A 23956-nucleotide genomic window follows, 5' to 3' on the forward strand; every position below is an offset into this window, starting at 1 on the left:
TTGCATTGTGGTCGGGGAAAACAGCAGCTGCCCAATAAACACTGACATAGTCGTTGGGCAAGAAGCCAGGTGAGAGCCACAGAGAGGAGGGACATGGCTAAAGAAGGCCATACACCTTTTTACTGAAACCGGTGTGTGCCCAGAGCTGGCATGTTGCCCAGAACCTTCTGAGGGGGCATGAACTGGGAAAGTGCTGATGTTGCACAATCAATATGCCGCATTCAAAGGGAAGGGCTCTTTGCAAGAAATTTCACTATGAGGACAAAGCTCAAAAATCCATGAAAATTATTCTAGGGAGACTGTTATTTTTTGCTCCAATTCATTTTTCTCCTTTCCTATTTCTTTTTTCCTTTATGATCACATGGTCTTGCTTAAAGAGGACCATGATCAGAATAATAAAAGACCATTTCTCCATATGGCATATGCATGATCTCTGCTTTATATAACTTCTGGGTTGCAATTCCTGTAGGCTACTGGAGTCTCTGTGAACTAAGAATTTTATGGAATGTATGAATAGTGCCTGGGCTGCTACCAGAGAAAGGTCTCAAAGGACAAACTCGGGGGCCTGGTCTTGGTGGATAAGACACAGTATTTCAGCCACATGTGGAGGAGACAGGATAATAAAGGGCCTAGAACTCATGAAGTTGCAGAAAATGCCCTTTTCTATGGCCAAGGCTTTTCTGCTAGGACAGGCCAAACCACACAGCCCATAGGCCAAATTAGGCTCATGGCTCATAAAGTTTTATTGTCACACAGCCAAATTCATTCATTTGCATATTGTTGTTGGCTGCCTCCTTGCTAGAGCAGTAGATCTGAGCTGCAACAGAAACTACATAACTCACAAAGCCTAACATATTTTCTTTCTGGCCCTTTATAGAAAATAACTGCTGAGCACGCTCATTAATGGAGACTCGAAAGGCAGTGCCTTTGCTCATGTACCTTGCTTGAGGTTCCAAACTAGAAACCGAGGATTTTGACTCAGGCCAGGAGCTTCCATTTTGCCACATGGCCTCTCAACTGTGTAAAGGAAACTGTGAGGCAAAGTGTTTACAAAGCATAAGGTCTGTGCTAATCTCCCCTCTCAACACCTTGACATTTGTGTGGCTGGGAAACGCAGAAATGGTGCCAAGCTGACAGGAACTTCAGAGACGGCAACGGGCCAGCTGTGGCCTCCTTGAAACCATTTCTCTTCCCACACTTCCTGCTCACTTCTCAACCCACCTCAAGCTGACTTTCCCACACCACCCCTCCACCAAAATTGCTTTCTCAATGGGCCAACAGTCTCTGTGTCAACACCCCACAGGTGTGTTGTCCAGTCTCATTGGACGAAGACTTTCAAGGATGTCTGTCACTCTTGACCATCTCAAGCCCTCCCCCCACCCCTCCTGCCCCCAGTATCCCTACTTGTTGTTTTCTGTCTCCTTCAAAGGCATCCCATCCTCTGCCCAGCCATTCAGTTGTTGGTGCCTCCCAAGGTTCCTTGTTGTGTTCACAATCTTTTCTCCTCCTTTTTTTTTCTTAGAGCCTCACTCACATCTGTGGTTTTTGACCATCACCTAAAGAGACACTTCTCACATTTATATTTGCACACCAGCCTCTGTCCTGGATCTCTGTCCCAGACCAGTATTTTTATTGCTGTCACATCAAAATAAATCCCTCACAAACTAAACCAATTCTTTAAACCTCAACATTGTTTTTGTTCCCTTCTTCTCCTTCAATCTCCATGTTCAATTCATAGCTATGTCCTATTGGTATTTCCCCTAAACTCAGCTCTTTCTCTTTTCTCTGCCACTGTACTTATTTCCTCATTCCTCCTTAATGGCTCATCACACCAGCTTCTTCACTGGCCTCTCTCACACTGGCTTACTGCACCTCTAAGTTATGCTAGCATTGGAATCTATTTAACAACACAAATCTGAGCACATCCAAAATTTTTGGCACAGCCTCAAGGCCTTTTGCAATCAGACTCAACTAGTCATATGATCTCCTCACACATTTGAGTTCTCTGTCCCCTCTGACCTGCCTTGCCTTCCAGGCATTCCAAGCTCCCTCTTAGGACTACTCAGAGTTTGCTTAGGTTCTTTCTTCTACCTCTACTTTTAGGGTTCTCTGTACCCTCTGCCCCTTCTTTCTCCTACTTTACCTCTACCTGGTGAAGTCCTTCAGGACCCAACTTAGATACTGCCTCCTCTTCAAAGCTTTCCTAGAACCTAATTTCCCCAGGAACATGTAATTACAGGTCATGTGGGAATGTCATTCAAAACACTTGTATATCAAATTTTGGTTAATTGGATGTGTAACTGCTTCCTTTACTAGACCATAAACTTATTGAAGGCAAGGTTCTTATCTTAATTTCTGGACTATGGAAATCCTGGCATATTGCTTGACACACATTAGTTGATGCTGGATATGCTTTGTCAGCTTCAAGCAGCTCTTCCAAGTATTCACCTGGTACCTCTGACTCAGAGGTGGCGTTGAGAGAGACCCAAGTGTTGGTCTCACCATAAAGACAAAACCCTTAGCAACGTATGCTAAGTTTTCTAACCCGTGATTCCCAGTGGAATGCTGAACTCAGTTCTATTGAATCTGACACATATCAGACCCTTGATATTTATGAAGGATACATTCCAAGACCTTTATGAATTCCACAATTCTAGAATGACATGAAAACATTTAAATTCCTTCCAAAAATGTAAAAAAAAAAAAAAACCCAAACACTTGAAAGACACACACTTTAAGAAAGTTGTAATAAATCTTTGAGTGTTAAAGTCATTATAAAATTACCAATATAGATTTTGCCATTAGAATGAACTCCCTTTGGGTAACCATTTTTTCATGAACATCTAATACTTGTATATCTCAGCTATACTGCTGACTAGTAATTAAGAACCATGGGGCTCCATTGATGTGAGAAAGGAGTCATTCAAAGACATGCCTCAGAAAAATGACAATTTAGAGACATTGTGGACTTTCAGAGTCACCTGCAAATAGTTTAAACACAAAAAGTCAATCCACCAAAGCCACACTCTAGTGCAGCGCCATTCAATATACCACCAGTGACAAGTGGCTCCCAAAAATATGACAAGTGACTAGTAAGTCTGAGGTGCTGCATTTGTTAAATACTTTATCTACTCGCATGTGGCTAATGGCTACCATCTGGGATTGTGCAGCTCTAGGATATTTCTATTATCATAGAAAACTTTAGACCACCACTGGTCTCCTGTATTTAATTTCTGATGAAAATACCCGAGCATAGTCCAGTCCAACACAGATGAAGACAGATTATTTATACTTTGGGGGAAATGATCTGTTTCAACACTGGAAAGAGCTAAGGGATTTGATTTTGCTCAGGACTTCTTGCATCTGCGGTTTATTGGAGCACATACCAGTGTAGATGCCTAGGAGGGTGTAGATTAACTCATTGGTTGGGCGTTGAGTGCTGTTAGTGGGTGCGGCGGCCATCAGACAGTCACTGGCCCCACAGTTCTTGAGCTTCTCATCTGGGATCTGCTCTGTGAAGTCAGAAGCAAAGAGGTGAGACCTGGATATTTGGGCAATGGAATGATGTGAACACTCTGAAGGCAAGTCATCCCAATAGGTTTGGGGTTCTTTACCTTTCTTGTTCCATAGACCCCTTTGCCAATCAGGTGAAAACCACAGACCCCTTCTCAGGATGTAGTGGCAGATAGTTTTATGACACTCAGCTAGCATCAGGTCTAACAACTACCATAAATCTGTAGTATGGATGAGCATGCATGATTTTTCAAGATACGCAACAACTATGATGTGATACGAAATGAATTCTACTGTAATTTATTGCATACATTCATAATTGAAGGAAATGCTAGATTTCAGTTAGAGGTCAGAGAAAGTAAAGATATATATATTTTTTCATTTCAAGCTCACGGACCCCTTGAAATCTCTCCACAGACCCCCAAGGGTCCCTGGTTAAGAACCCCTGTAATAAGTCAATGTCCAAAGACACAGGTGTGTTTGACCAAGTGCTCATAATGTATTTACTCATAGGAGCATGTCATTTTATTTGATCTTAAGACACTGTGCCCAGGAAATGTAGAATGCAATGAGTGTTCTGCAAAAGTTCAAAGAATGAATGTGGAATCAATGTCAGTTACTTGTTACTTTATTTTCCTGACATAAATGAAAAATTTCAGCTTTCAAAATTAATCATTGTGCTGGTTTGAAGCTGTCGGTACCCAGAAATACATGTTCTTAAAGTCAATCCATTCCTGTAGGCGTAAACCCATAAGATCTTTTGATGAGGCTACTTCAGTTAAGGTGTGGCCCATTTTATTCAGGGGATCTTAATCCTGATACTGGAGTCCTTTATAAATGGAATGAATACGGAGAGAGAAAATGAAAGTCACAGAAGAAAGAAGCTGAAATCAATGACACCCAGAAGAAAACAGAAAAACCAGCAGGTGCCACCATGTGCCTCGGCCTGTGGCAGAGGAGCCAAGGATTCCTGGCAGCCAGTCTTCAGGAAGAAAGCATTGGCTTGATGATGCCTTGATTTGGACAAATTCTCGGCCTCAAAACTTTGAGCTAAAAAATTCCCATTGCTCAAGCTGAACCATTTCCTTTTATTTGCTTTAAGCTGCCTAGGAAACTAAAACAATCATGAAGAAAGAAAGTATATTTTAGAATGGTTGCCAAGAATGCTGAGTTCTACATAATGGACAAAGGGTATGGGGAAAGGCAGGAAGAGATGAGAGGTGGAGGCGTCTTCGGGACATGGAGCTGCCCTGGATGGTGCTTCAGAGGTTATCACCGGACATTGTAAATCCTCACAGGGCCTACATGATGGAATAGAGGAGAGTATGGGCCATGATGTGAACCAATGTATATGAGGTGCAGAGGTGCCCAAAGATGTACTTACCAAATCCAATGGATGTGTCAGGATGATGGGAACGAGTGTTGTTGGGGGGGGGAGAGGGGGGGTGGGGGGGTGGGGTTGAATGGGACCTCACATATATATTTTTAATGTAATATTATTACAAAGTCAATAAAAAAAAAAAAAAAAAAAAAAAAAAAGAATGCTGAGTTCTTTTTCTGATTCATCTATACCTGGTTCCATGACCTTGGGCAGGTTATTTAAATCATTTTTTTTCAATGTTAGTCTCCTTACTTATTAAAAGAATTAAATTTGAACCATCAGTGATTATCAGCCAGAAACATATCAGAATCTTTGGAGAGAAGGCAAAGATATCAGGTAAGAAAGAATATCCAGTGTTTTATTGTTTTCACATCACAAAATCTTAGCTGGTAAAATATCCAAGAGATCGAATGAGAAGGTGTCATAAAGGCCAGAGGTATAAAAAAGATGAGAAATCCTATAGTGCTCTCAAAAAACCTTCTGGCTCTCAAAATTCTGTGTGTTGTGCGCTCTTAAGAGGATAAAGCTCACATTTGTCTTTATCCCATTACTCATGAGTAATATTTTAGACACTGAACTTTAATCCCAGTTTCTGTCACGTTATTGTTGACACTGAGAGCAATGAGTAAAAGTTGACATATTTATATATTAACTCCTCGCCTTTCCCTTCTTTGGATGCACTTAGCAAGTGAGAGCATCACATGAAGAAAGACGAAAGCAGGATTTGGGCTGTAGCGTGTTCACCAAAGTGGGACTTTACACGGGATAGCAGGATGGATGACCAGGATAAAGACATAAAAAATGGTTCGTTTGCTTGTTTGCCCATTGGGAATGTTGTCTTGTAGAACTGAAGTGATCGACTTCCTCTACCCTTGGTTTAAATCCTTAACGTAGCCATCATGAGGTGCAAGCATAAAATAGATACATGCTTTATATCCATGTCTGGGCAAGGTCAGGTCAACACAGATGTGTTCAGACATCAGCTCATCAAAAGTTCAACTGAGTTAAGGGACGAATGATCTTAAGTGTATTATTTTATAAACTGGCCAACAGATGAATTCAGTGGAAAATAAATCAGTCAAACCAATTCTTAAGACGGTCTAAAAAGGATAATGGCTCAATGGACACGCATTGCACTGGCGGTAGCCCTCAGTTTCCCCAAGGTGTTTCTTTGGTAGAGGTGTCCCAGTGCTGGTCATGGAAGCACCACGATCACTGGACACCCTTGGGAATAAGGGGAGTCCTCAGACCCACCCAGATTCTCCCTAGGAAGAGCCCTGGAATCAGGAACCCTACAGGAGAGCCTTATCTTTAAACTCCTTACTTACCTGCTCCCGTGACAGCATACAGACACTTCCTTACACTGAATCAGTGTCAATACTGAAAGCCCTGCTCCGCTCTGAAACAATTAACGTGCTTCTTGTCCTTTTACCTTGAGAAGGAATCTGGCCAAATACCAGAGATGATATCAAATTGCCCAACACACCAGATGACTGGAATATAAGAAAGAAGATGCCAAAATACTGGTTCACCACATCTTTGCCAATTTTTCCTGCCTTCTCTGCATGTGTGTTGCCCATGATTGTCAGGTACGTGCATTGAGCAGACCACAGAGGGGCGCCTCCAAGACCCAATATTATGGAGGTGGGGATCAAAGTGTACCTGCAAGATAAAATGCAATTATTTTTAAAAAAATATGATACAAAATTCCCTCTGCATTTTTCCGTGTATTTGTAAGAGAAGGAAACTCCATGCCTAGCCTGTTGTAAGCATCATGTTTATTGACTGGTTGGATTGATGGGCTCATCATTAGACTCAGATAAATGAGCAGAAACAGTGAATTTTCTGGTTCAGGGTCATTGGCAACATGGAAAAATTCAATGCTAGTGAAGTTCCTTTGCATTCGAATGAACTATAAACAATTAGCTAACGACTAGAGATAAGGCTAGGTGGTTTCTAGGTATTTCTAACAGCTTTATCTTAACAAAAAAGTATTCGAATTGTTTTGCCCTCCTCAAGGATTCTGTATGAAAGCAGGTAAAGCAGTCTGCAGTAGAATGAAAAATGCGTCTGGTCTTTGTCCTCATATCCTGGGGAAGCAAACACAGGAGTGTCTTTTGTTCTTCCTGGTGGACCTAGGATCTCCCCTGATAATTCATATGCTAATGAGATGACAGGGAGGGGTTAACCACCCCTGCACGCCCACCTGCCCCCCCCACATGGCTCCCTTGCCTGTCTGCTCGTTGTTTCTACTCCTTGTTTGCTCACTGTGTCTGTTTACTGTGTTTGCTGGCTATGTCCACTTGTCTGCTTGTCTTCTTCAGGAGGCACTGGGAACCAAAGCCAGGACCCATGTGGCAGTAGGTGCCCAATTACTTGAGCCACATCTGCTTCCTGCTTGTTGTGTCTGCTTGTTGCATCTGCTCATTGCATCATCTCATTGTGCCTGTTTATTGCATCAGCTCATTGCCTTCTTCTCATCTTCTTTAAGAGGCACCAGGAACTGAACCTGGGACATCCCATGCAGGAGGCAGGTGCCCAACTGCTTGAGACACATCCACTCCCTCCCCTGCACTTTTAAAGTGGGGGCTGCCCGCACCAGAAAACCACCCAGGTGATTAGTGGTTTGGGACTTTGAGCTTCTGTATCAGCCCACCTTCCTTGACATCTTTCAGGGGAGGGAGCTGTAGATTTAACTCAAGCACATGGACATTGAATCCATTAATCGTGCTTATGTCATGAGACCCCATAGAAGCTCAGATACTGGAAGCTCTGATGAGCGTCCATGATTGAACTGGTATGAGGCTGCTGTGTCCCAAGGGTGACACGCTGTGACTCCACATGGAGAAGACATGGGAGTTCGTGTTTGAGACCCTCCCAGACCTCATTTCACGTGCCTCATCTCTTGGCTTCTTAGTACTATAACAAAGCTATAAACCTAAGTATGGCACTCTCAGTGAGTTCTGGGAGTTGTTTTAGCAGATTCTGGAATCTGAGGTGAGGGGGTAAGAACTCCCAAACTGGTAGCCATTTGGTCAAACTGTGGGCAGTCTGGGTGCCTGAACTTGTGCCTGGTGCCTGAAGGGCAATCTTGCCGAGGAGGGGTCTGGCCTGACTGCAGGTAGTTAGAGTCAGAATTGAAGTGATTGAGTTGTTGCATTTGAAGTTGGTGTTGGACGCTGTAGTGGAAGCTGTAGAGGTTTTATGTAGCCTACACTCAGTCTCAATCAGTAAAGCCTGGGTTACAACAAAGAGTCTCAAAGAGCTGCTTCGTAAATGAGGAACAAAGGGGTACAGATCGATGCTCTTGTAACCAAGGGTTATGAATTAACAAATGATTATGATTACTGGATCATTATGTAGATTTTTAAAAAACTTTTTAATATATTGTAGCACAGCCAGAAGTTAATACCTAAAATTACTGAAACTCACAGAACCGGTCTCAGCCCCTGTTTATACTTACTACTGGGATGGTTATTCTAGACTATTCTCAGCCCCTGCTAATGCTTACTATCATGATGGTAGCCACTTCACCTTCCCTTGTGTGAATCTATAAAAACCCTAAACTTCTTGGACTGGAGGAGACAGACTTTTAGGCCAAGAGGCCATCAGTTCTCCTGTTTTGTGCTTAGCAATAAACTCTCTTTTAAAATTCTGCTGCTGATACTTTCTATAAAAAGAGGGAGGGAACCATTTTCTTTCACATCAGTCACATTCTGGCTAAGCCTCCTCGAGATTTTCCTTACATGTCCTTACCTATCTCCTAGTTATTGATAACCAGCCATCGGGACGTGTCTTAGGAATTGGTCTTTGGAGTGCATCAGGCAGAGAACAGTTCACTTTGCTTGGTAATGCTCTTAGAGTTTGGTATCTGAGGCATGCATTCCCACTGAGGGACTAGATAGACCTCAAGTCAGGGCACCAGCTCCTTTGGCTTTCCCAAAACTCAGTGCATTCAAAACCCTGCTGCCGACACTTTCTATAAAAGGAGTGAGGGAACCGTTTTCTATCACATCAGTCACGTTCTGGCTAAGCCTCCTCGAGATTCACCCTACATATCCTTACACATCTCCTAGTTATTGATAACCAGTCATGGGGATGTGTGAGCACCCCAGCATCGAGTGAAGCTGAGGACCAAAGGAGGACCCCAGGGAGAGGTCACCACTATAAATCAGGAACAAGAAATAGAGCTGGCGTAGGAGCCAGAGGTCCTGGTTGGAAAAAATAGGAAGAAACCCAACATGGTATCCTTCCAAAGACACTGAGCGGAATTTCAAGTAGAGCATGTTTTAAAAATGGAAGCCGTGGGCTTTGTCTGACTACGAATCACATGCAAATCAAAGGTGCCCAAGTAGCTGACCCTAAGGAGCAATCTGGCGTCACAAGCTCTAAGGGGTGTCGTACCAGCTGGCGTAGAAGTTGCCCAGGTAGAATGCCACATAGCAGCACATGGAGATGGTGATGGTCCACTTGCAGCCAAGCTTCTTTATGAGAATTGGCGGGAGGAACATGGAAGAGACGAGGATGGCTCCATAGAGGGTGCTGAGAGCTGTCACACCCAGGCCTTCCTCGCTGTAGAGGCTGCTCTGGAGAGACAAAATCAGCCCCAGTCAGCCACAGAGAAGAGGAAAGAGGTGGCCTTGGTTGAGTTCTTTGGTTCGCTTTTCTCAAGGCCACTCTATGTCTGTGAAAGCCAGCAGTGTGCTTCCCAAAGCAGGTGGCCTCTTATTCAGCTGGGATAAGGAAACAGCTCTGAAATTCTGATTCAAGTGGGTCAATTGCTTCTAAATATTGGGGACAGAGAAAGCACAAAACCTCCTGAAATACTTAGGTGGGGGCTGGACATTGGATGGGCATTAGCCTCATGAGCCGAAGGCCCTGGTACTTTGTGGGAGCATCTACCTCCATGTCAGGTAAGAAGGGGAGGGACCCTGCACCTGCAGGTGGGAAAGGTTGACTCATCGGAGGTATAGGGCACTTCTGTTAAACAGTGTGTGGATGAAAATTCCTCTTCTCCTTTTTTTTGTTATTTTCCAGTTACATGCCTAGCACGGCTTGGGTATGAAATGGCCAAAGGCCCAACAAGTAGTCGGAACCAGACTGGCAAGAGCCATCGGTGTTGATGTTTGGCTTATGCGGTCCAAGAAGAACCAGCCTAAAAGTGTTTTTTCCCTCTTATGGTACTTGTAAGAGGACATGATAAGAATAAAATGAAGACAAAGACAAAGACAGAAGAAGTTTCTGCATCCACAAGAATGGCTGGTTCTTCTTTCATAAATGCCCGTTTAGGTTTCCTTGCCAACCTTCCACTTAACTCCACAATTCCTGAGGAGCAAAACTGACTCCAGCAGGGTCTCTTCACCTTGAGGAAATGAGAGCTCACGTCTTACATAACTATCATTTATGGAGCATCAGCCATGAGCCAGATCCTGAAATGAGAGCATCTATATTCTTTGTCATTTTATGGACAATGTTATTCCCATGTTAAAGATGAAGGAGACATTATGCACCATACATGCAGTCACGCACATAGTGGGACAGCAGGACCTCCAACCCAAGTCTATGTGACTATTAAATTCCTACCTACCTGGTCTCCCTGACAAGACACAATGTTTTGTACCAGAATGCTGCCATATTCAATTTTGTAGAACATTCCTTTCATCCCATCATTCCCTTTTCCACCATGTAAAATCCAAACTCTTTAAACCAATGGCTTACTCAGCATGACACCAAATATTCCAGGCTTTTCTTTTCATCCCTTCCTCAATGAAGTGGCTCCTTACTCTTCACCCTATACTGCCCATTTTTACCTTATCTTTCCCATTCTTCAAGGCACAGAACAAAGGTTACTTCTTCTCCAAGTTCCTTCCTGGCCACTCTGGTACACGGAGACCTCTTGATTTTGTTTTTGAATTTATCTCTTTATGAGTTCCCTGACATTTAGGGCTTATCTCTGTTACTCAACTAGATTATCATCCCCTTGAAGGCAGGGAAAATATTTTGCTCTTTTTAAATCTCCCCTGATGCTTTGCCCAAAGCAGATTCTTAATATTTGTTGATTAATTCAAATCAAAAGCAAGAATGGCTAGTCCCATAAAAATTCTGAAAGCTGGTGGAAAGTGAGCACTATCCTCTGAAGTTGGGGTTATCTGGAAATTTCTTTTAAAACTCTAGTTATATGTGTGGAAGAAGAAAGTTGGTTAAGCCTGAGCCTTTTGTTTTTTAATACCTGTGTGTTAGTTACTCATGTATTAAATAACGAAATTGTCTCTTTGTAAGTTAATGAAATGCTTGCAGCGTTTCCCTGCACTGGCGTTTCTTTCTCACCCACAGCACTGCTGCAAAAAAATTGCTGCAAATGGAAAAGGTATATTTGTCACTTGCAATTGAGCTTAAATGCAACGATTGGAGCAGAAGATGGATTTTTTTTTTTTTAAGTATGGATTGATAGCAATGTATTTTTTTTTTATTTTATTTTTTTTAAGATTTATTTTTATTTATTTAATTCCCCTCCCCTCCCCCAGTTGTCTGTTTTCTGTGTCTTTTTGCTGCGTCTTGTTTCTTTGTCCGCTTCTGTTGTCGTCAGAGGCACGGGAAGTGTGGGCGGCGCCATTCCTCGGCAGGCTGCTTCCTCCTTCGTGCTGGGCGGCTCTCCTTATGGGTGCACTCCTTGCGCGTGGGGCTCCCCTACACGGGGGACACCCCTGTGTAGCACAGCACTCCTTGCGCGCATCAGCACTGCGCATGGGCCAGCTCCACATGGGTCAAGGAGGCCTGGGGCTTGAACCGCGGACCTCCCATGTGGTAGACGGACGCCCTAACCACTGGGCCAAAGTCCGTTTCCCAGAAGATGGATTTTGATATTCAAAGTGGGAACCAAATTTTAAAAGCTGATGTCTTTTTCTATGTGAACCTCCGTGGTCGAACACCTGTATTTGCATGATAGGAGTCAGCCTGCAAAATGCATGTATAAGGATAAGCACATGTGTATGTTGACTTTAGTAAGAGCTATTTGCATAAACAATTGTGACATTCAGTCAGCTCCTTCAATAGGAGGCTCTGTGATGGGTTTGAGGGATACAAAAATAAATGAAAACAGCCACGGCTCTCAAACATCTTACAGATGTTCAAAGGTTTATCCCAGCATCCTCAGGATGGAGGAATAAAATATGGACTAGAGTGGACTTACTGGTATTCTACTATATAATTATTGTGACTCCAGCCATGGAAGAAACTGTATCATCGATGTGGAGACAGTGGCCATGGGAGTTGTGAGGGCAGGGAGAGGGAAGAAGAGGTGTGATAATAGGGGCATTTTCAGGACTTGGAGTTGTCCTGAATGATATGGCAGGGACAGATGCAGGACACTATATGTCCTGCCATAATCCACGGAATGGACTGGGGGAGAGTGTAAACTACAACGTGAACTATAATCCATGCAATACAGCAGTGCTCCAAAACATATTCATCAAATGCAATGAATGTGCCACAATGATGAAAGAGGTTGTTGATATGGAGTGTGGGGAGTGTGTTATATGGGAACCTCATTTTTTTAATGTAACATTTTGTGTGATCTATGTATCTTCAAAAAATAAGATTAAAAAAAAGCTTATAGGGGCCAGTAAAGCAAGGCAATAGCCAATTACAAATCAGCACAGTGAGTCCTCCATGAGGGGTATACACAGAGTGCCAAGGAACTCCTGGGAGGGGACACATAAGCCAGCCCAGGGGAATCAGGGAGGCTTTCTAGAAGGAAGGAAGGCTAAATGAGCCCCGAAGGATGAAAAGATAAGCAGGGAAATGGCACAGGGTGAGGGATGATGGGAGAAACTGTGTCTTAGGAGATGCGTTGACGTAGATTCCATTCTGAAACGAGAGACCGTAGAAAACTTAGTTGCGTTGGCCAGAGCTGTGCAGAACTTTTGGTGAGATGAGGCTGGAGAACTAGGACCTGAAGCATCTCAGCTCCATTTGGGGACACTGGATTGAATCTGTAAGCCTGTGGAGTCACTGGAGGGTGTTAATCAGGAGATTGACGTGCATGAATGCTGTTTTCATTCATCAAATAACCACTGAGTGCTTTCTCTGTGTCAAACACTGGCTTAGGTGCTGGACTAGATTTGATCCTTGTCACGCCGGAGCTCACAGACTGGTGGATGTTGATGGAAAAATGAGCAGCCAAGTACAACGTCATGTGTTGAACGCCACAACACACGGGGCTTGCATGTGAGAGGGTGCTTCTCCCAGACTTTGGTTCAAGAGTGTGAGGGAAAGGGTGGAAGAAGTGACATCTAAGTGAAGTTGTGGCTGATAAAGGGATGAGTAGACAAGATGGAGGGGACAGAGATTGCTGCCGTGGGAAGTGAACATAACAATCTATGCTTGCTGAGCCAGTAGGATGAAGACCTAGAAATGCTTGTGACCAAATTTATCACCACTTTGGAGCCTGGGAATGAAGCCGACCAAATGAAAGCAGAGCCAAATAATGCAGAGAGGTAGATTTCTCCAACACTGCTTGGATTCAGCCATTCCTGAAGGCATGCTATTAAATTCTTTTTTTTGCCCCGCTAAAGCCAGTCTGGATGAATACAGACGATGGATGCATGCAGGTAAAACCTGTTTACATACTCCAGATTAGTGGGCGAGGTAATGTGGTTGGGTTAGGGCTGGGACTGAGGGTGGAATGGGAGTGTATCCCTTGAGTCATGCCCTAGTTGGAGGTCTGGTTCTCTTCCATCTCCAGTCTTTTGAGGAAGAAGTGACCAAACTCAGAAAGAAGGAAAAAAAAGCTATAAAAAATCCAAAATAGCAGCCAGTGCACCTTCTCCCAAAAATCTCAGGGAAGAAAGGGGGAAGCCCCTGGATGTGAAGGACGGCGCACCTCCTGGCTGCAGCTGCACCTCCCTCCCCATCTGCTCACGGCCATGGAGCGCCTCCCAAAGGCCATCCTGGGTAATTCCTGAATGGGAAGCTCCCCACTGAGATGGGAGCCATGGAGGCAAGTGGTTATCTGCCTACATTGGTCTGCAGGCTTGCCATGCTATGGTCCCAGACTGCCAGAAGGGACGATGGGTGCTTTCCAAGGCCCTCCCTCTTCCGGCTTCCAAATCCAGAGACCCATCTGCAGCCTGTCTGCCAAGCAGCTGGCAGATCCATGGCAACTGCGTCCTAAGAATTCTGACTCTCCCTCCCTTTCCAGTTTCCTAAGCAAGGATGCACTGTCCTGTCTGACAGGAAGACCAGCCCCGATTTCCTTCTTCAGGCCCAGTTTTTTAAATGGGAAATTGTTACGTGTTGGCTGATGCCCTCAGTCAGCACATACGGCATGTACCACCGCTCAAATTCGGCCTACTGGCAAAAAAGGGGCTCCATGCATACTGGCATTTTAAAATAGATCACTAAGCTCTGAAGGAGGCCAAAAGCTATGACTATAATGACAAGAAAGGGGACTGTGTTTCCTTTTGAAACTTAAAAAAAAAAATCACTGTTGGTTATGATTTCATTCTCTGTGAGCCTAATTAGAAACAAGATTCAATAGGGGCTCGGGGCAGATAACGCATCGTGGAGAAGTGGAGCTTCTTTGGCAACTGAGAAGGCTCAAGTATTTGAATAGGAACAGCGAAGATGGAAAATGGGCATCTCTGCCTTCTTATCACTGCATCCTTGATTCTGAGTGTCCTGGCTGTTCTCTTCTGTTGCACACTGTGTACACATTCAGTGTCCCGTTCTTGCCCTTGCTTGGCCATCCAAGGCCACACTAACTTGCCATCAGAAGCTCTAAAAAAGTTTCATTATGTGATAGTTCCCTTGGGGACAGGGCACCACGTATGTTGAATGAATGCATCCAAGGATGCGAAGACCACTTCCTGACCCTTTCTTGGAATTCTCCAGAGCTTTTATTCCAGAGGTAAAGGTCAGGCATAAAATGTAACTACCTTGGGAAGATAGGACATGCCAAATCGACCCTGAGGCATGCATGGCCACTGATTGCCACCAGCCTTTTAGAGAATGTTGTTAAAAATTGGGACTCTTAGGCCTGAAAGGGAAAGGATAGACCATAAGGAGTTCTTTATACACAGGGACCACTTTGTCAGAGTTCTCAGCTCTCCTTAGGGCAGGCTTGGAGTGGACAAAGCCTAATGAGATCTGATAATCTCACATTCTTGCATCTGATCTCCAACGCAAATGCATCAAACCGGAGATTTCGCAATGATTTGTCTTGTCTTGTTTCTTCTCTTAACCACCCAAAGGCAAAGAAAGTCTTGTTTCAAGTCTCTAACTCAGGATTCTTACTCTCCCTGTCCAAGAGTCAATACAGGGAAGCGGACTTGGCCCAATGGTTAGGGCGTCCATCTACCACATGGGAGGTCCGCGGTTCAAACCCCGGGCCTCCTTGACCCGTGTGGAGCTGGCCCATGTGCAGTGCTGATGGGCGCAAGGAGTGCCGTGCCACGCAGGGGTGTCCCCCGCGTAGGGGAGCCCCACGCGCAAGGAGTGAGCCCCCTAAGGAGAGCCTCCCAGTGCAAAAGAAAGTGCAGCCTGCCCAGGAGTGTCGCCGCACACACAGAGAGCTGACACAACAAGATGACGCAACAAAAGGAAACACAGATTCCCGTGCCGCTGACAACAACAGAAGCGGACAAAGAAGACGACGCAGCAAATAGACACAGAAAACAGACAACCAGGGCACAGGATAGGGGGGAAGGGGAGAGAAATAAATAAATCTTTAAAAAAAAAAAAAAAGAGGCAACACATGCTATGCTGTCATGCCGTCCTTATTAGAATGTGAATGGGAAGCGTGAAGTTCAGGGGTGCATCTAAAAACCACCACTTATTTAGAGGATGGGTGAGGTGGTTATGTTGAAATACTTTTGGTATAAAATGTAATCCTCTGGTCTTCATCCTCTTGAGACTCCAGAGATTTTTGTAAGCCAAGAAAAGTATAGAAGTTAAGATAACATGACAATTGGATGCTTACCTGTAGACTCTGGAGACCTCCATAGGCAGTAAAGAGAAGGAAAAATCCAACGGAAATCACAAGAACATTCTTCAGGCTTTTATCCATTGTGTTGATTGAAAGCGTCAACCATCAGTGGACACGTAAAATTTGTAGCTCCCTGAAAGAAACAAATCTGGGCGCAGGAAAAGCAGCCTGGACCAAGAAGTCACATTCTCTCATCTGAGCTCAAGGGTGTGTTAGTCATTAGAGCTGTTGCTAGTTAATGAACTTGTTTATCGCCGACACCTACAAAGCGCACTGAGTGGGGTTATTCATTCACTTTCTTGGTAATCCACAATAACCACTTTGTAAAGCTGGCAAAAGATTAAGACTTTCATCTGTATGTGTGTGATTGTGTTTTATCCTATTAATTTCTACTGGATGTGGTCTTTAAGGAAAGTGATGAATTTAATATTTAATATATACATGTAATATATAAGTGTGTGTAGTATTTATATACTTAGAGTACCTTCTACATTAAGAGAAATTGTCAATGGTGCAGAACATGGAATGTACTTCAGTTTCAAGATACATAGTTCAGCTTCTGGAACATGATTATAAGCTCGAGGGATCAAAGTCTTATGTCTCAAAGATTATGTAATTTTACAACATGGCAATTAAAAAAATATACATATAGCATAGTACTTTGCAATTTGCAAAGCACTTTTCCATGCACGAATTCATTTTACCCCACAGGAGTGCTGTAACATTAATTATTGTTAGAATTCTCAGACCCATTAAAGGGCATGAAAATGAACTTCAGAAAAGTTCAGTGATTTCTGACTCTAGGTTTGGTAGTACGGTCCAACAGAACTTTCCGCCTGTCCAATACAGCCACCACTAGCCACATATGGCTGTAAAGCACTTCCAAGGTGGCTGGTGTTACTGAGGAACTGCATTCCAATTGCATTTTTTTTTAAGCCCAGGTCTATTCTACTGCTTTTACCTCTTTACCTTTTGAATTGCAGGAGCCATATTTATTATCTTCTAGACAATATTTTCCTTTTTTTTTTTCTGCTTTTTAAACTTTTTATTGTAGCAATAAATACACAACTCAACAATCCCATTATAACCACATTTAAGTGTATAATTCAGTTTTTTTAGTTCACGGTACTATGACCAATAAAATTACCCTACTGTATCCCTCAAACAGAAACCCTTGACGCGTTAAGCTACAACTCCTTCTTCCCACTCTACCCCCAGCCCCCGCTAACCTAAAAACCACCATCTGTCTCTGTGAAGCTTGCTTCTTCTAGGTATTTTCTATAAGTGAAATCATACAATATTTGTCTTTTTGTGTTTGGCTTCTTTCACTCAACATGAAGTCTTCAAGTTTCACATGTAATGCCATGTAACAGAACTTCGCCCCTCTTTGTGGCTGAAAAATATTCCAGTGTGTGGAAATACTACATTTTGTTTATCCATTCATCTGTTGATGGGCACTTGGGGTGCTTCCACCTTTTGGCAACTGTGAAGAATGCTGCTATGAGTACTGGTGTATAAGTCCCTGCTTTCAATTCTTTTGGGTGTATACCATGAAGTGGGATTGCTAGGTCATACGGTAATTTTCAACTTTCTAAGGCACGCTAAACAATTTCCACAGTAGATACACCATTCCACATTGCCACCAGCAATGAATAAGTGCTATTTCTCTGTATTCTTGTCAACTCTTATTTTCTGTCTTTTTCATAATATTTGTCCTGGTGGGGGTGAAGTGGTATCTCATTGTGGTTTTCTATTTGCATTCCCCTGAAGGCCGATGGTTTGAGCATCTTTTCATGTGCTTAATTTTCACAAATTAAAACATATGGGGAAGTGGATGTGGCTCAAATGATTGAGTTCCCACATACCACATGGGAGGTCCCAGGTTCAGTTCCTGATGCCTCCTGTAGAAGAGCAAGACAGCGAGCTGACGTGACGGGCTGGTATATGAGCTGACACAACAAGATGATGCAACAAAGAGACACAAGGAGGAAAACACAATGAGAGGCTCAACAAAGCAGGGAGTGGAGGTGGCTCAAGCGATTAGGCATCTCCCTCCCACATGAAAGGTCCCAGGTTTGGTTCCAGTGCCTCCAAGAAAAAGATGAGCACACAATGAACATAGCAAGTGCGAACAATGGTGGGGGGGGGGCGGTGGGTTGGGAATAAATAAATTAAATAAATCTTTTTTAAAAAAGGTAAGGAGTCACATGTGTACTAGATGTATCTAGAGCTTTGAATAGCTTGCCCCTGTTCTCATGCTAATAAGCAAGAAAAATCACTTTTTATTCCATTGTTGGTATTCTCAGATGGTTTTCAATGTTCTGTGAAGTCTGTAATTTCTATTGAGTTTGGATTTATAAGTCAAATCTTACAGTGATGGTGAATGCAACATGGCGTGGCAAGGCTATTCAGGGAAAAATGTCATACCATTGGAATAACTAGAATAATAATACATGGGATAAAATTCTTGTCCCTGCCGTTTAACTTACTCCTATGAAAACAATGAAATATGAAAATAAAATATATTAACTAAACATGAATCTTCTTATGTAGACATGAATGCAGAAGAGCAGAATCCTCTAGTAAAAAGGATCCTAACTTTGGACACAGAAGAAAGCTTTAGGTTCAAATCCTACTCCTGTAACTTCTGAGCTAGACAACCTCACATAGGTCATATAATTCTCAGGTTCCTTTTGAAAAAAAACTGTTGCAAATGTTCAATAAGTTAATACATATGAAAGCCCCTATAATAGCCTCTGACACATATTAGTCACCAATAAATATTAATTGACCTAAGATAGCATATTAACTTTGAGAGAAAATACCAGTTGGAACAATATTTAAAGAAAATGAATACCTAGCTTAAGATGACTTTTTCCCATTAAACTTATCAATTAATGAGCTTTTACATTAAAACTTTTTAAAGTTTCAGTCAATGTTTAACTTACTTCAATTCTGGCCTGAATACCTAGCTTAAGATGAACTTTTCCCCATTAAACTTATCAATTAATAAGCTTTGACATTAAAACGTTTTTATATTTAGTCAATGTTTTAAAATTACTTAAATTCTGGCCTGTTGATAACTACCCACAAATTACTTGCATTTTGATATTAGATATTAGAGTTGATGTTTTCTTCTGCTAGCCTCTGTTCCTTCTTTCCTGGCTACTAAACCAAAACTTCCTTCTAAGATTTGCTAACTGGCTCTGGAAAGCAACATCCTGTCGCTTCTGTGTTCAACTCTTTCTATATGTTTCTATATGTTCATCTGCATCTCCTAGGGAGTTTCGTGGTTATGCAAAGTAAACCTTGGAGGTCTACTTCTTTTTTTCTAAGTCACATATATCTCTATCCCTTTCCCTGTCCTTTTTCCTTTTTAAAGATTTATTTATTTTATTTATTTCTCTTCCCTTCCCCCCCCACCTCAGTTGTCTGTTCTCTGTGTCTATTTGCTGCCTGTTCTTCTTTGTCCGCTTCTGTTGTTGTCAGCAGCATGGGAATCTGTGTTTCTTTTTGTTGCATCATCTTGTTGTGTCAGCTCTCCGTGTGTGTGGCACCATTCCTGGGCAGGCTGCACTTTCTTTCACGCTGGGCGGCTCTACTTACGGGGAGCACTCCTTGCGCATGGGGCTCCCCTAAGTGGGGACACCCCTGTGTGGCATGGCACTCCCTGCACACATCAGCACTGCACATGGGCCAGTTCCACACGGGTCAAGGAGGCCCGGGGCTTGAACCACGGACCTCCCATGTGGTAGGCGGATGCCCTATCCATTGGGCCAAGTCCACTTCCCTTCCCTGTCCTTCTTGTCAGGAACTCATTAGTGAAAGAATTGCTTTTAGTGTGTTTGCAGTCTTATTCTTTTCCTCCAGTTCTTTCCCTTTATCTAAATAAAGAAGGAATTTTTAAAAAATTATGAACAATACATTTTACAAGGTGCCTTGGCTCTGTAGCTGGACAAAATGCTTCCTGAAAGAAATATGTACCAGCACCACTCCCAAATAGTTAGTATGACTAGGGCAGTTTTAGATAGAGTCACCCAATGGCTTCCTCATAATTAAAGGGATGCTCTTATCTAATCCAGCCTCAGATGTCTGTCACCATCTAGCCTACCCAACAGAAACTGCATTCCAGGAGAGACGTGATTGGAAAATGAGAATGGGAACCTAGAAGCCCCAAGCTCTCTTGACTCTGGTAATTTCAGGGCCATTAGCTGTGTGTTTACTGGAATGACCAACTGAACCAGGGCCTGATCCCCAAATGATTAAAGAGACGTAGGTATAAATGACTCAAAATACGTCAACAATAATTTCACTCCTTAACATTAACATCTACACCGTATCAACTTGAGAAGAGAGACGACCTTACAGATCTGCTTGAATCTATTGATTGCTTACAGGGTATTAAAGTGTATGAGGGAAGTGGACTTGGCCCAGTGGTTAGGGCATCTGTCTACCACATGGGAGGTCCACGGTTCAAACCCCGGGCCTCCTCGACCCGTGTGGAGCTGGCCCACGTGCAGTGCTGATGCGCGCAAGGAGTGCCCTGCCACAGAGGGGTGTCCCCGTGTAGGGGAGCCTCACACGCAAGGAGTGCGCCCTCTAAGGAGAGCCACCCAGGGCAAAAGAAAGTACAGCCTGCCCAGGAATGGCACTGCACACACGGAGAGCTGACACAGCAAGATGATGCAACAAAAAGAAACACAGATTCCTGTGCTGCTGACAACAACAGAAGCAGACAAAAAGAAGAACATGCAGCAAATGGACACAGAGAACAGACAACTGGGGTGGGGGGTGGGGAAAGCAGAGAGAAATAAAAAAAATAATAATCTTAAAAAAAATAAAGTGAAGGATACAGTGCTTGGCATGTAGCTGAAAGAGTGAATATTCTAGAGAACCACAGGACTTTCAATACCGGAAGCGATTTTTAAAAGCCACTAGGTGTCACTGTCTTGCTACCACTGAGCTCACTAAAGCCTTGATGGGTTGGGAGTGCTATATAATCACATTTTAAATCATTAAGCTTCCTGCTAAGAAGTTAAAGATTGCTCTTAATGTAAAGGAAGTCTAATCAATGGTTTGCTCTTTTAAAGAAAGTCCTCGGGTTAGCAAATTAATATCAATTTTCTTGACATTTAAATCTGACATCTTTGTTAATAAAGTAACATTAAATACATTCAAATGTGCCCTATTCATTAATTACACATTTTAAAAAGTCTACATATAGATGAAAAAATAGAGGGAGGGAAACAAATTATTGTCTACTTTAGGAATTTCCCACTTTGGAAATAAATGTACACTATGCTCTGTTTTTTAAAAAATTAGGAAAAGCAATTTCTATGAGCACAACTATATGGCCTGAGTTGTGTTCTCTCTTAGCAAATATTCCAAATCACCCAGTACCTTGGAGAGGACCCTGGGTAGAGGGCCCTCCTCCTGAGTTGGGGTAGGATTCCTCTGGGTTCAGTCCAGTGTCTGAGAACTTGACTTTGTTAGGTCCTTAGATGAGACCCATTCAGCCAATTTCCATTACTTATCAGAGAGAGCAGAGCCCCTCACACAGGTCATCTCAGCAGCCTGGGGCCCAGAAAAAAGACTGGAAAGGTTTTACTGAGCCTGCTCTCTGGTCAGCACCTGCTCCTTCCACACTCACGACATTTCTGAATCATATAAGACCTCCACGTCGGCTTTGAAAGCGCTTTTTGTGTCCTAAGATTTTTAAAAATCTTCCTTGCCCTAAAGTGGTCTTAGCACTTATTTGCACCTGGGACATCTGGGTGGCTTCATCATCCAGCCTGATCTTTTCCCAGGCCTCTGCAGAACCCTCCTTCAACACTGACGTCTGATAAGGTCGAGGCGTTCCTCAGCCAGTACCACGGGGAGAGAGGCCCTCGGAGGGCTGCAGTTCTTTGCTTTTGACATTTCTTTCTCTCTTCCTATCAGTTTAGCAAAATTGAATGAGTCAGGATGAGAGAACTTTCGCGAGCTCTGCTTTCATAGCGAGAGGGACTACAGAAGCTTATGGTTTAGAAGACGCATGCCCATAGACATACCATTTTGTTTTCTAAATGCATGATTCCTTTGCCCTTTGTGCTTAGCCTTCCACTCACGTAGAGTCGGAGCTTATTTCTACAACCAGTTGCCCCAAGTTTTCTGGGTGCCTATCATACACCACACACTACTCTTCTAGACCTTGGGGCTACCACACTGACTGGAGGTCTAAGCTCCCCTGTTCTCATAGATGTTTAAACGTAGTGGGGTACACAGACAATAAGCAACTGAGAAAACCGAGAAAGCAAAGAAATTCAGATGGCTGTAAGTGCTATACCAAAAATAAAACAGGTAATATAATAGCATCAGGAAAGGGTGGCTGCATTAGGTACACACACACACCCCACATTTCCACCAGCAGAACTACACCCAGCTGGAAATACAGCTGCTTGGCTCAAGGAGTGCCTATCCAAACAGAATGTTCTATCAACACGCGCTGAAAATACCAGTTCTGCAGCAGCTCGCAAGACCATTTTAATGAGCCCTAGCAAATCGGAACAAGCAGATCTCTCCATTAAAGAAGATCTGGCTGAGTGCGAGGAGTAGCTAAGGCAACTGGAGCTATGATTTGGGCAACTGAGGGACAAATACATATATTGCCACCATGCCTAGAGGAGTGATGGAAAGTGGTGATGAGGCTGGAAGGATCCAGATCTTTTGTCATCATTTTGTCTGTAGAAGCAAAGTCACAGAGATGTTCAATTCTGTGGGTAAATCACCAGAAGACAATTTTGTGTCTTTGCTCTCACCACACAAACATCCAGACAATTTAAACGTCCTCAAACTCACTACTACCATCCTAAAGAGATTTTACCTCGTTTGTGGCTTCCTCAGGTCGAGTCATTGATGGCTTCGTGAATCTTGGAGCGTTTCAGAACAGTGAAGTGAGTTTTCCTGGTTTGCTTTCAGTTGCAGGGAGAATGACTGGCTTGTAATATAGGGAAAGCATTGTGCAATGCTTAGTTTTGCTTTAGCAAGTGGCAACTCTTGTTTGCAGATTTCAGGTCTCTCAATAGCGGCTTGTGCTGGAACTACTTGAATCTCTTCGGGAAAAGATTTTCGGGTAAATTGTAGAATGATAGACTGGAAAAATGTCTGATGCGATTAAGAGAGAATATTTTATAAAGACATATGGAAAAATTATTTTAGTTTTAAAATAATAAAAATAGTATGGGGAAGTGGACTTGGCCCAGTGGTTAGGGCGTATGCCTACCACATGGGAGGTCCGCGGTTCAAACCCCGGGCCTCCTTGACCCGTGTGGAGCTGGCCCACGCGCAGAGCTGATGCATGCAAGGAGGGCCACGCCACGCAGGGTGTCCCCCGCGTAGGGGAGCCCCACACGCAAGAAGTGCACCCCATAAGGAGAGCTGCCCAGTGCAAAAGAAAATGCAGCCTGCCCAGGAATGGCACAGCACACACGGAGAGCTGACACAACAAGATGACGCAACAAAAAAAGAAACACAGATTCCCGTTCTGCTGACAACAACAGAAGCGGACAAAGAAGACACAGCAAATAGACACGGAGAACAGACAACCGGGGCGGGGGAGGGGGGGAAGGGGAAAGAAAGAAAAAAAAATAGTATGAGTAATTTAATGCATAATTATATATGTACGTGTATATGAATATAAGCATAAATGCATATATATAAACACACACATACATATACAGTGTCCAATTATACGTGCATCAAATTCTTCTCTGTGCAATAGAATTGCTGGGAGAAAGGAAACAAGAATGCCCATTATTTAAATTCCTTTTTGAAAGTGCCAGGGCTGGAGATTGTACCTGGGACCTCATATGTGGGAAGCCGACGCTCAATCAATGAGCCACATTGGCTCCCCTGAGTTGACTTTCTTGTTCGTTTTGCTTGTTGAATTTTTTGTTTATTTTTCAGGAGGCACTAGGAACAGAACCTGGGACCTCCCTTGTCAACTGCCTGAGCCACACCCACTTTTTATTTGAAACACCTATGTGCTTCATATAAAACCCAACGCCCATTTTTTTTTAAAACAAAAAAACCTCCAATTT

General features: G+C 43.2%; 1 protein-coding gene across 3 annotated transcripts in view; it reads right to left on the reverse strand.

The window, feature by feature from the left end:
• Nucleotides 1–22938, reverse strand: part of UNC93A (unc-93 homolog A) — a 43290-nt gene extending 20352 nt beyond the window's left edge. The window contains exons 1-5 of one of the 3 annotated variants that reach the window (XM_004459454.4): nucleotides 22741–22938; nucleotides 15873–16011; nucleotides 9299–9480; nucleotides 6327–6556; nucleotides 3387–3512 (exon numbers count right to left, since the gene is read on the reverse strand). In XM_004459454.4, coding sequence (XP_004459511.2) covers nucleotides 3387–3512; nucleotides 6327–6556; nucleotides 9299–9480; nucleotides 15873–15959 — 625 coding nt within the window. In that variant the 5' untranslated portion in view covers nucleotides 15960–16011; nucleotides 22741–22938. Of the gene's footprint in view, nucleotides 1–3386; nucleotides 3513–6326; nucleotides 6557–9298; nucleotides 9481–15872; nucleotides 16530–22740 lie in introns of those variants that run through there. The other 2 variants (XM_004459453.5, XR_011647716.1) reach the window with 2 other exon arrangements.
• Between the last annotated feature and the right edge of the window lie 1018 nt (nucleotides 22939–23956).

This window comes from Dasypus novemcinctus, chromosome 28, assembly GCF_030445035.2.
Source record: "Dasypus novemcinctus isolate mDasNov1 chromosome 28, mDasNov1.1.hap2, whole genome shotgun sequence".
NCBI classification, from domain to species: domain Eukaryota; kingdom Metazoa; phylum Chordata; class Mammalia; order Cingulata; family Dasypodidae; genus Dasypus; species Dasypus novemcinctus.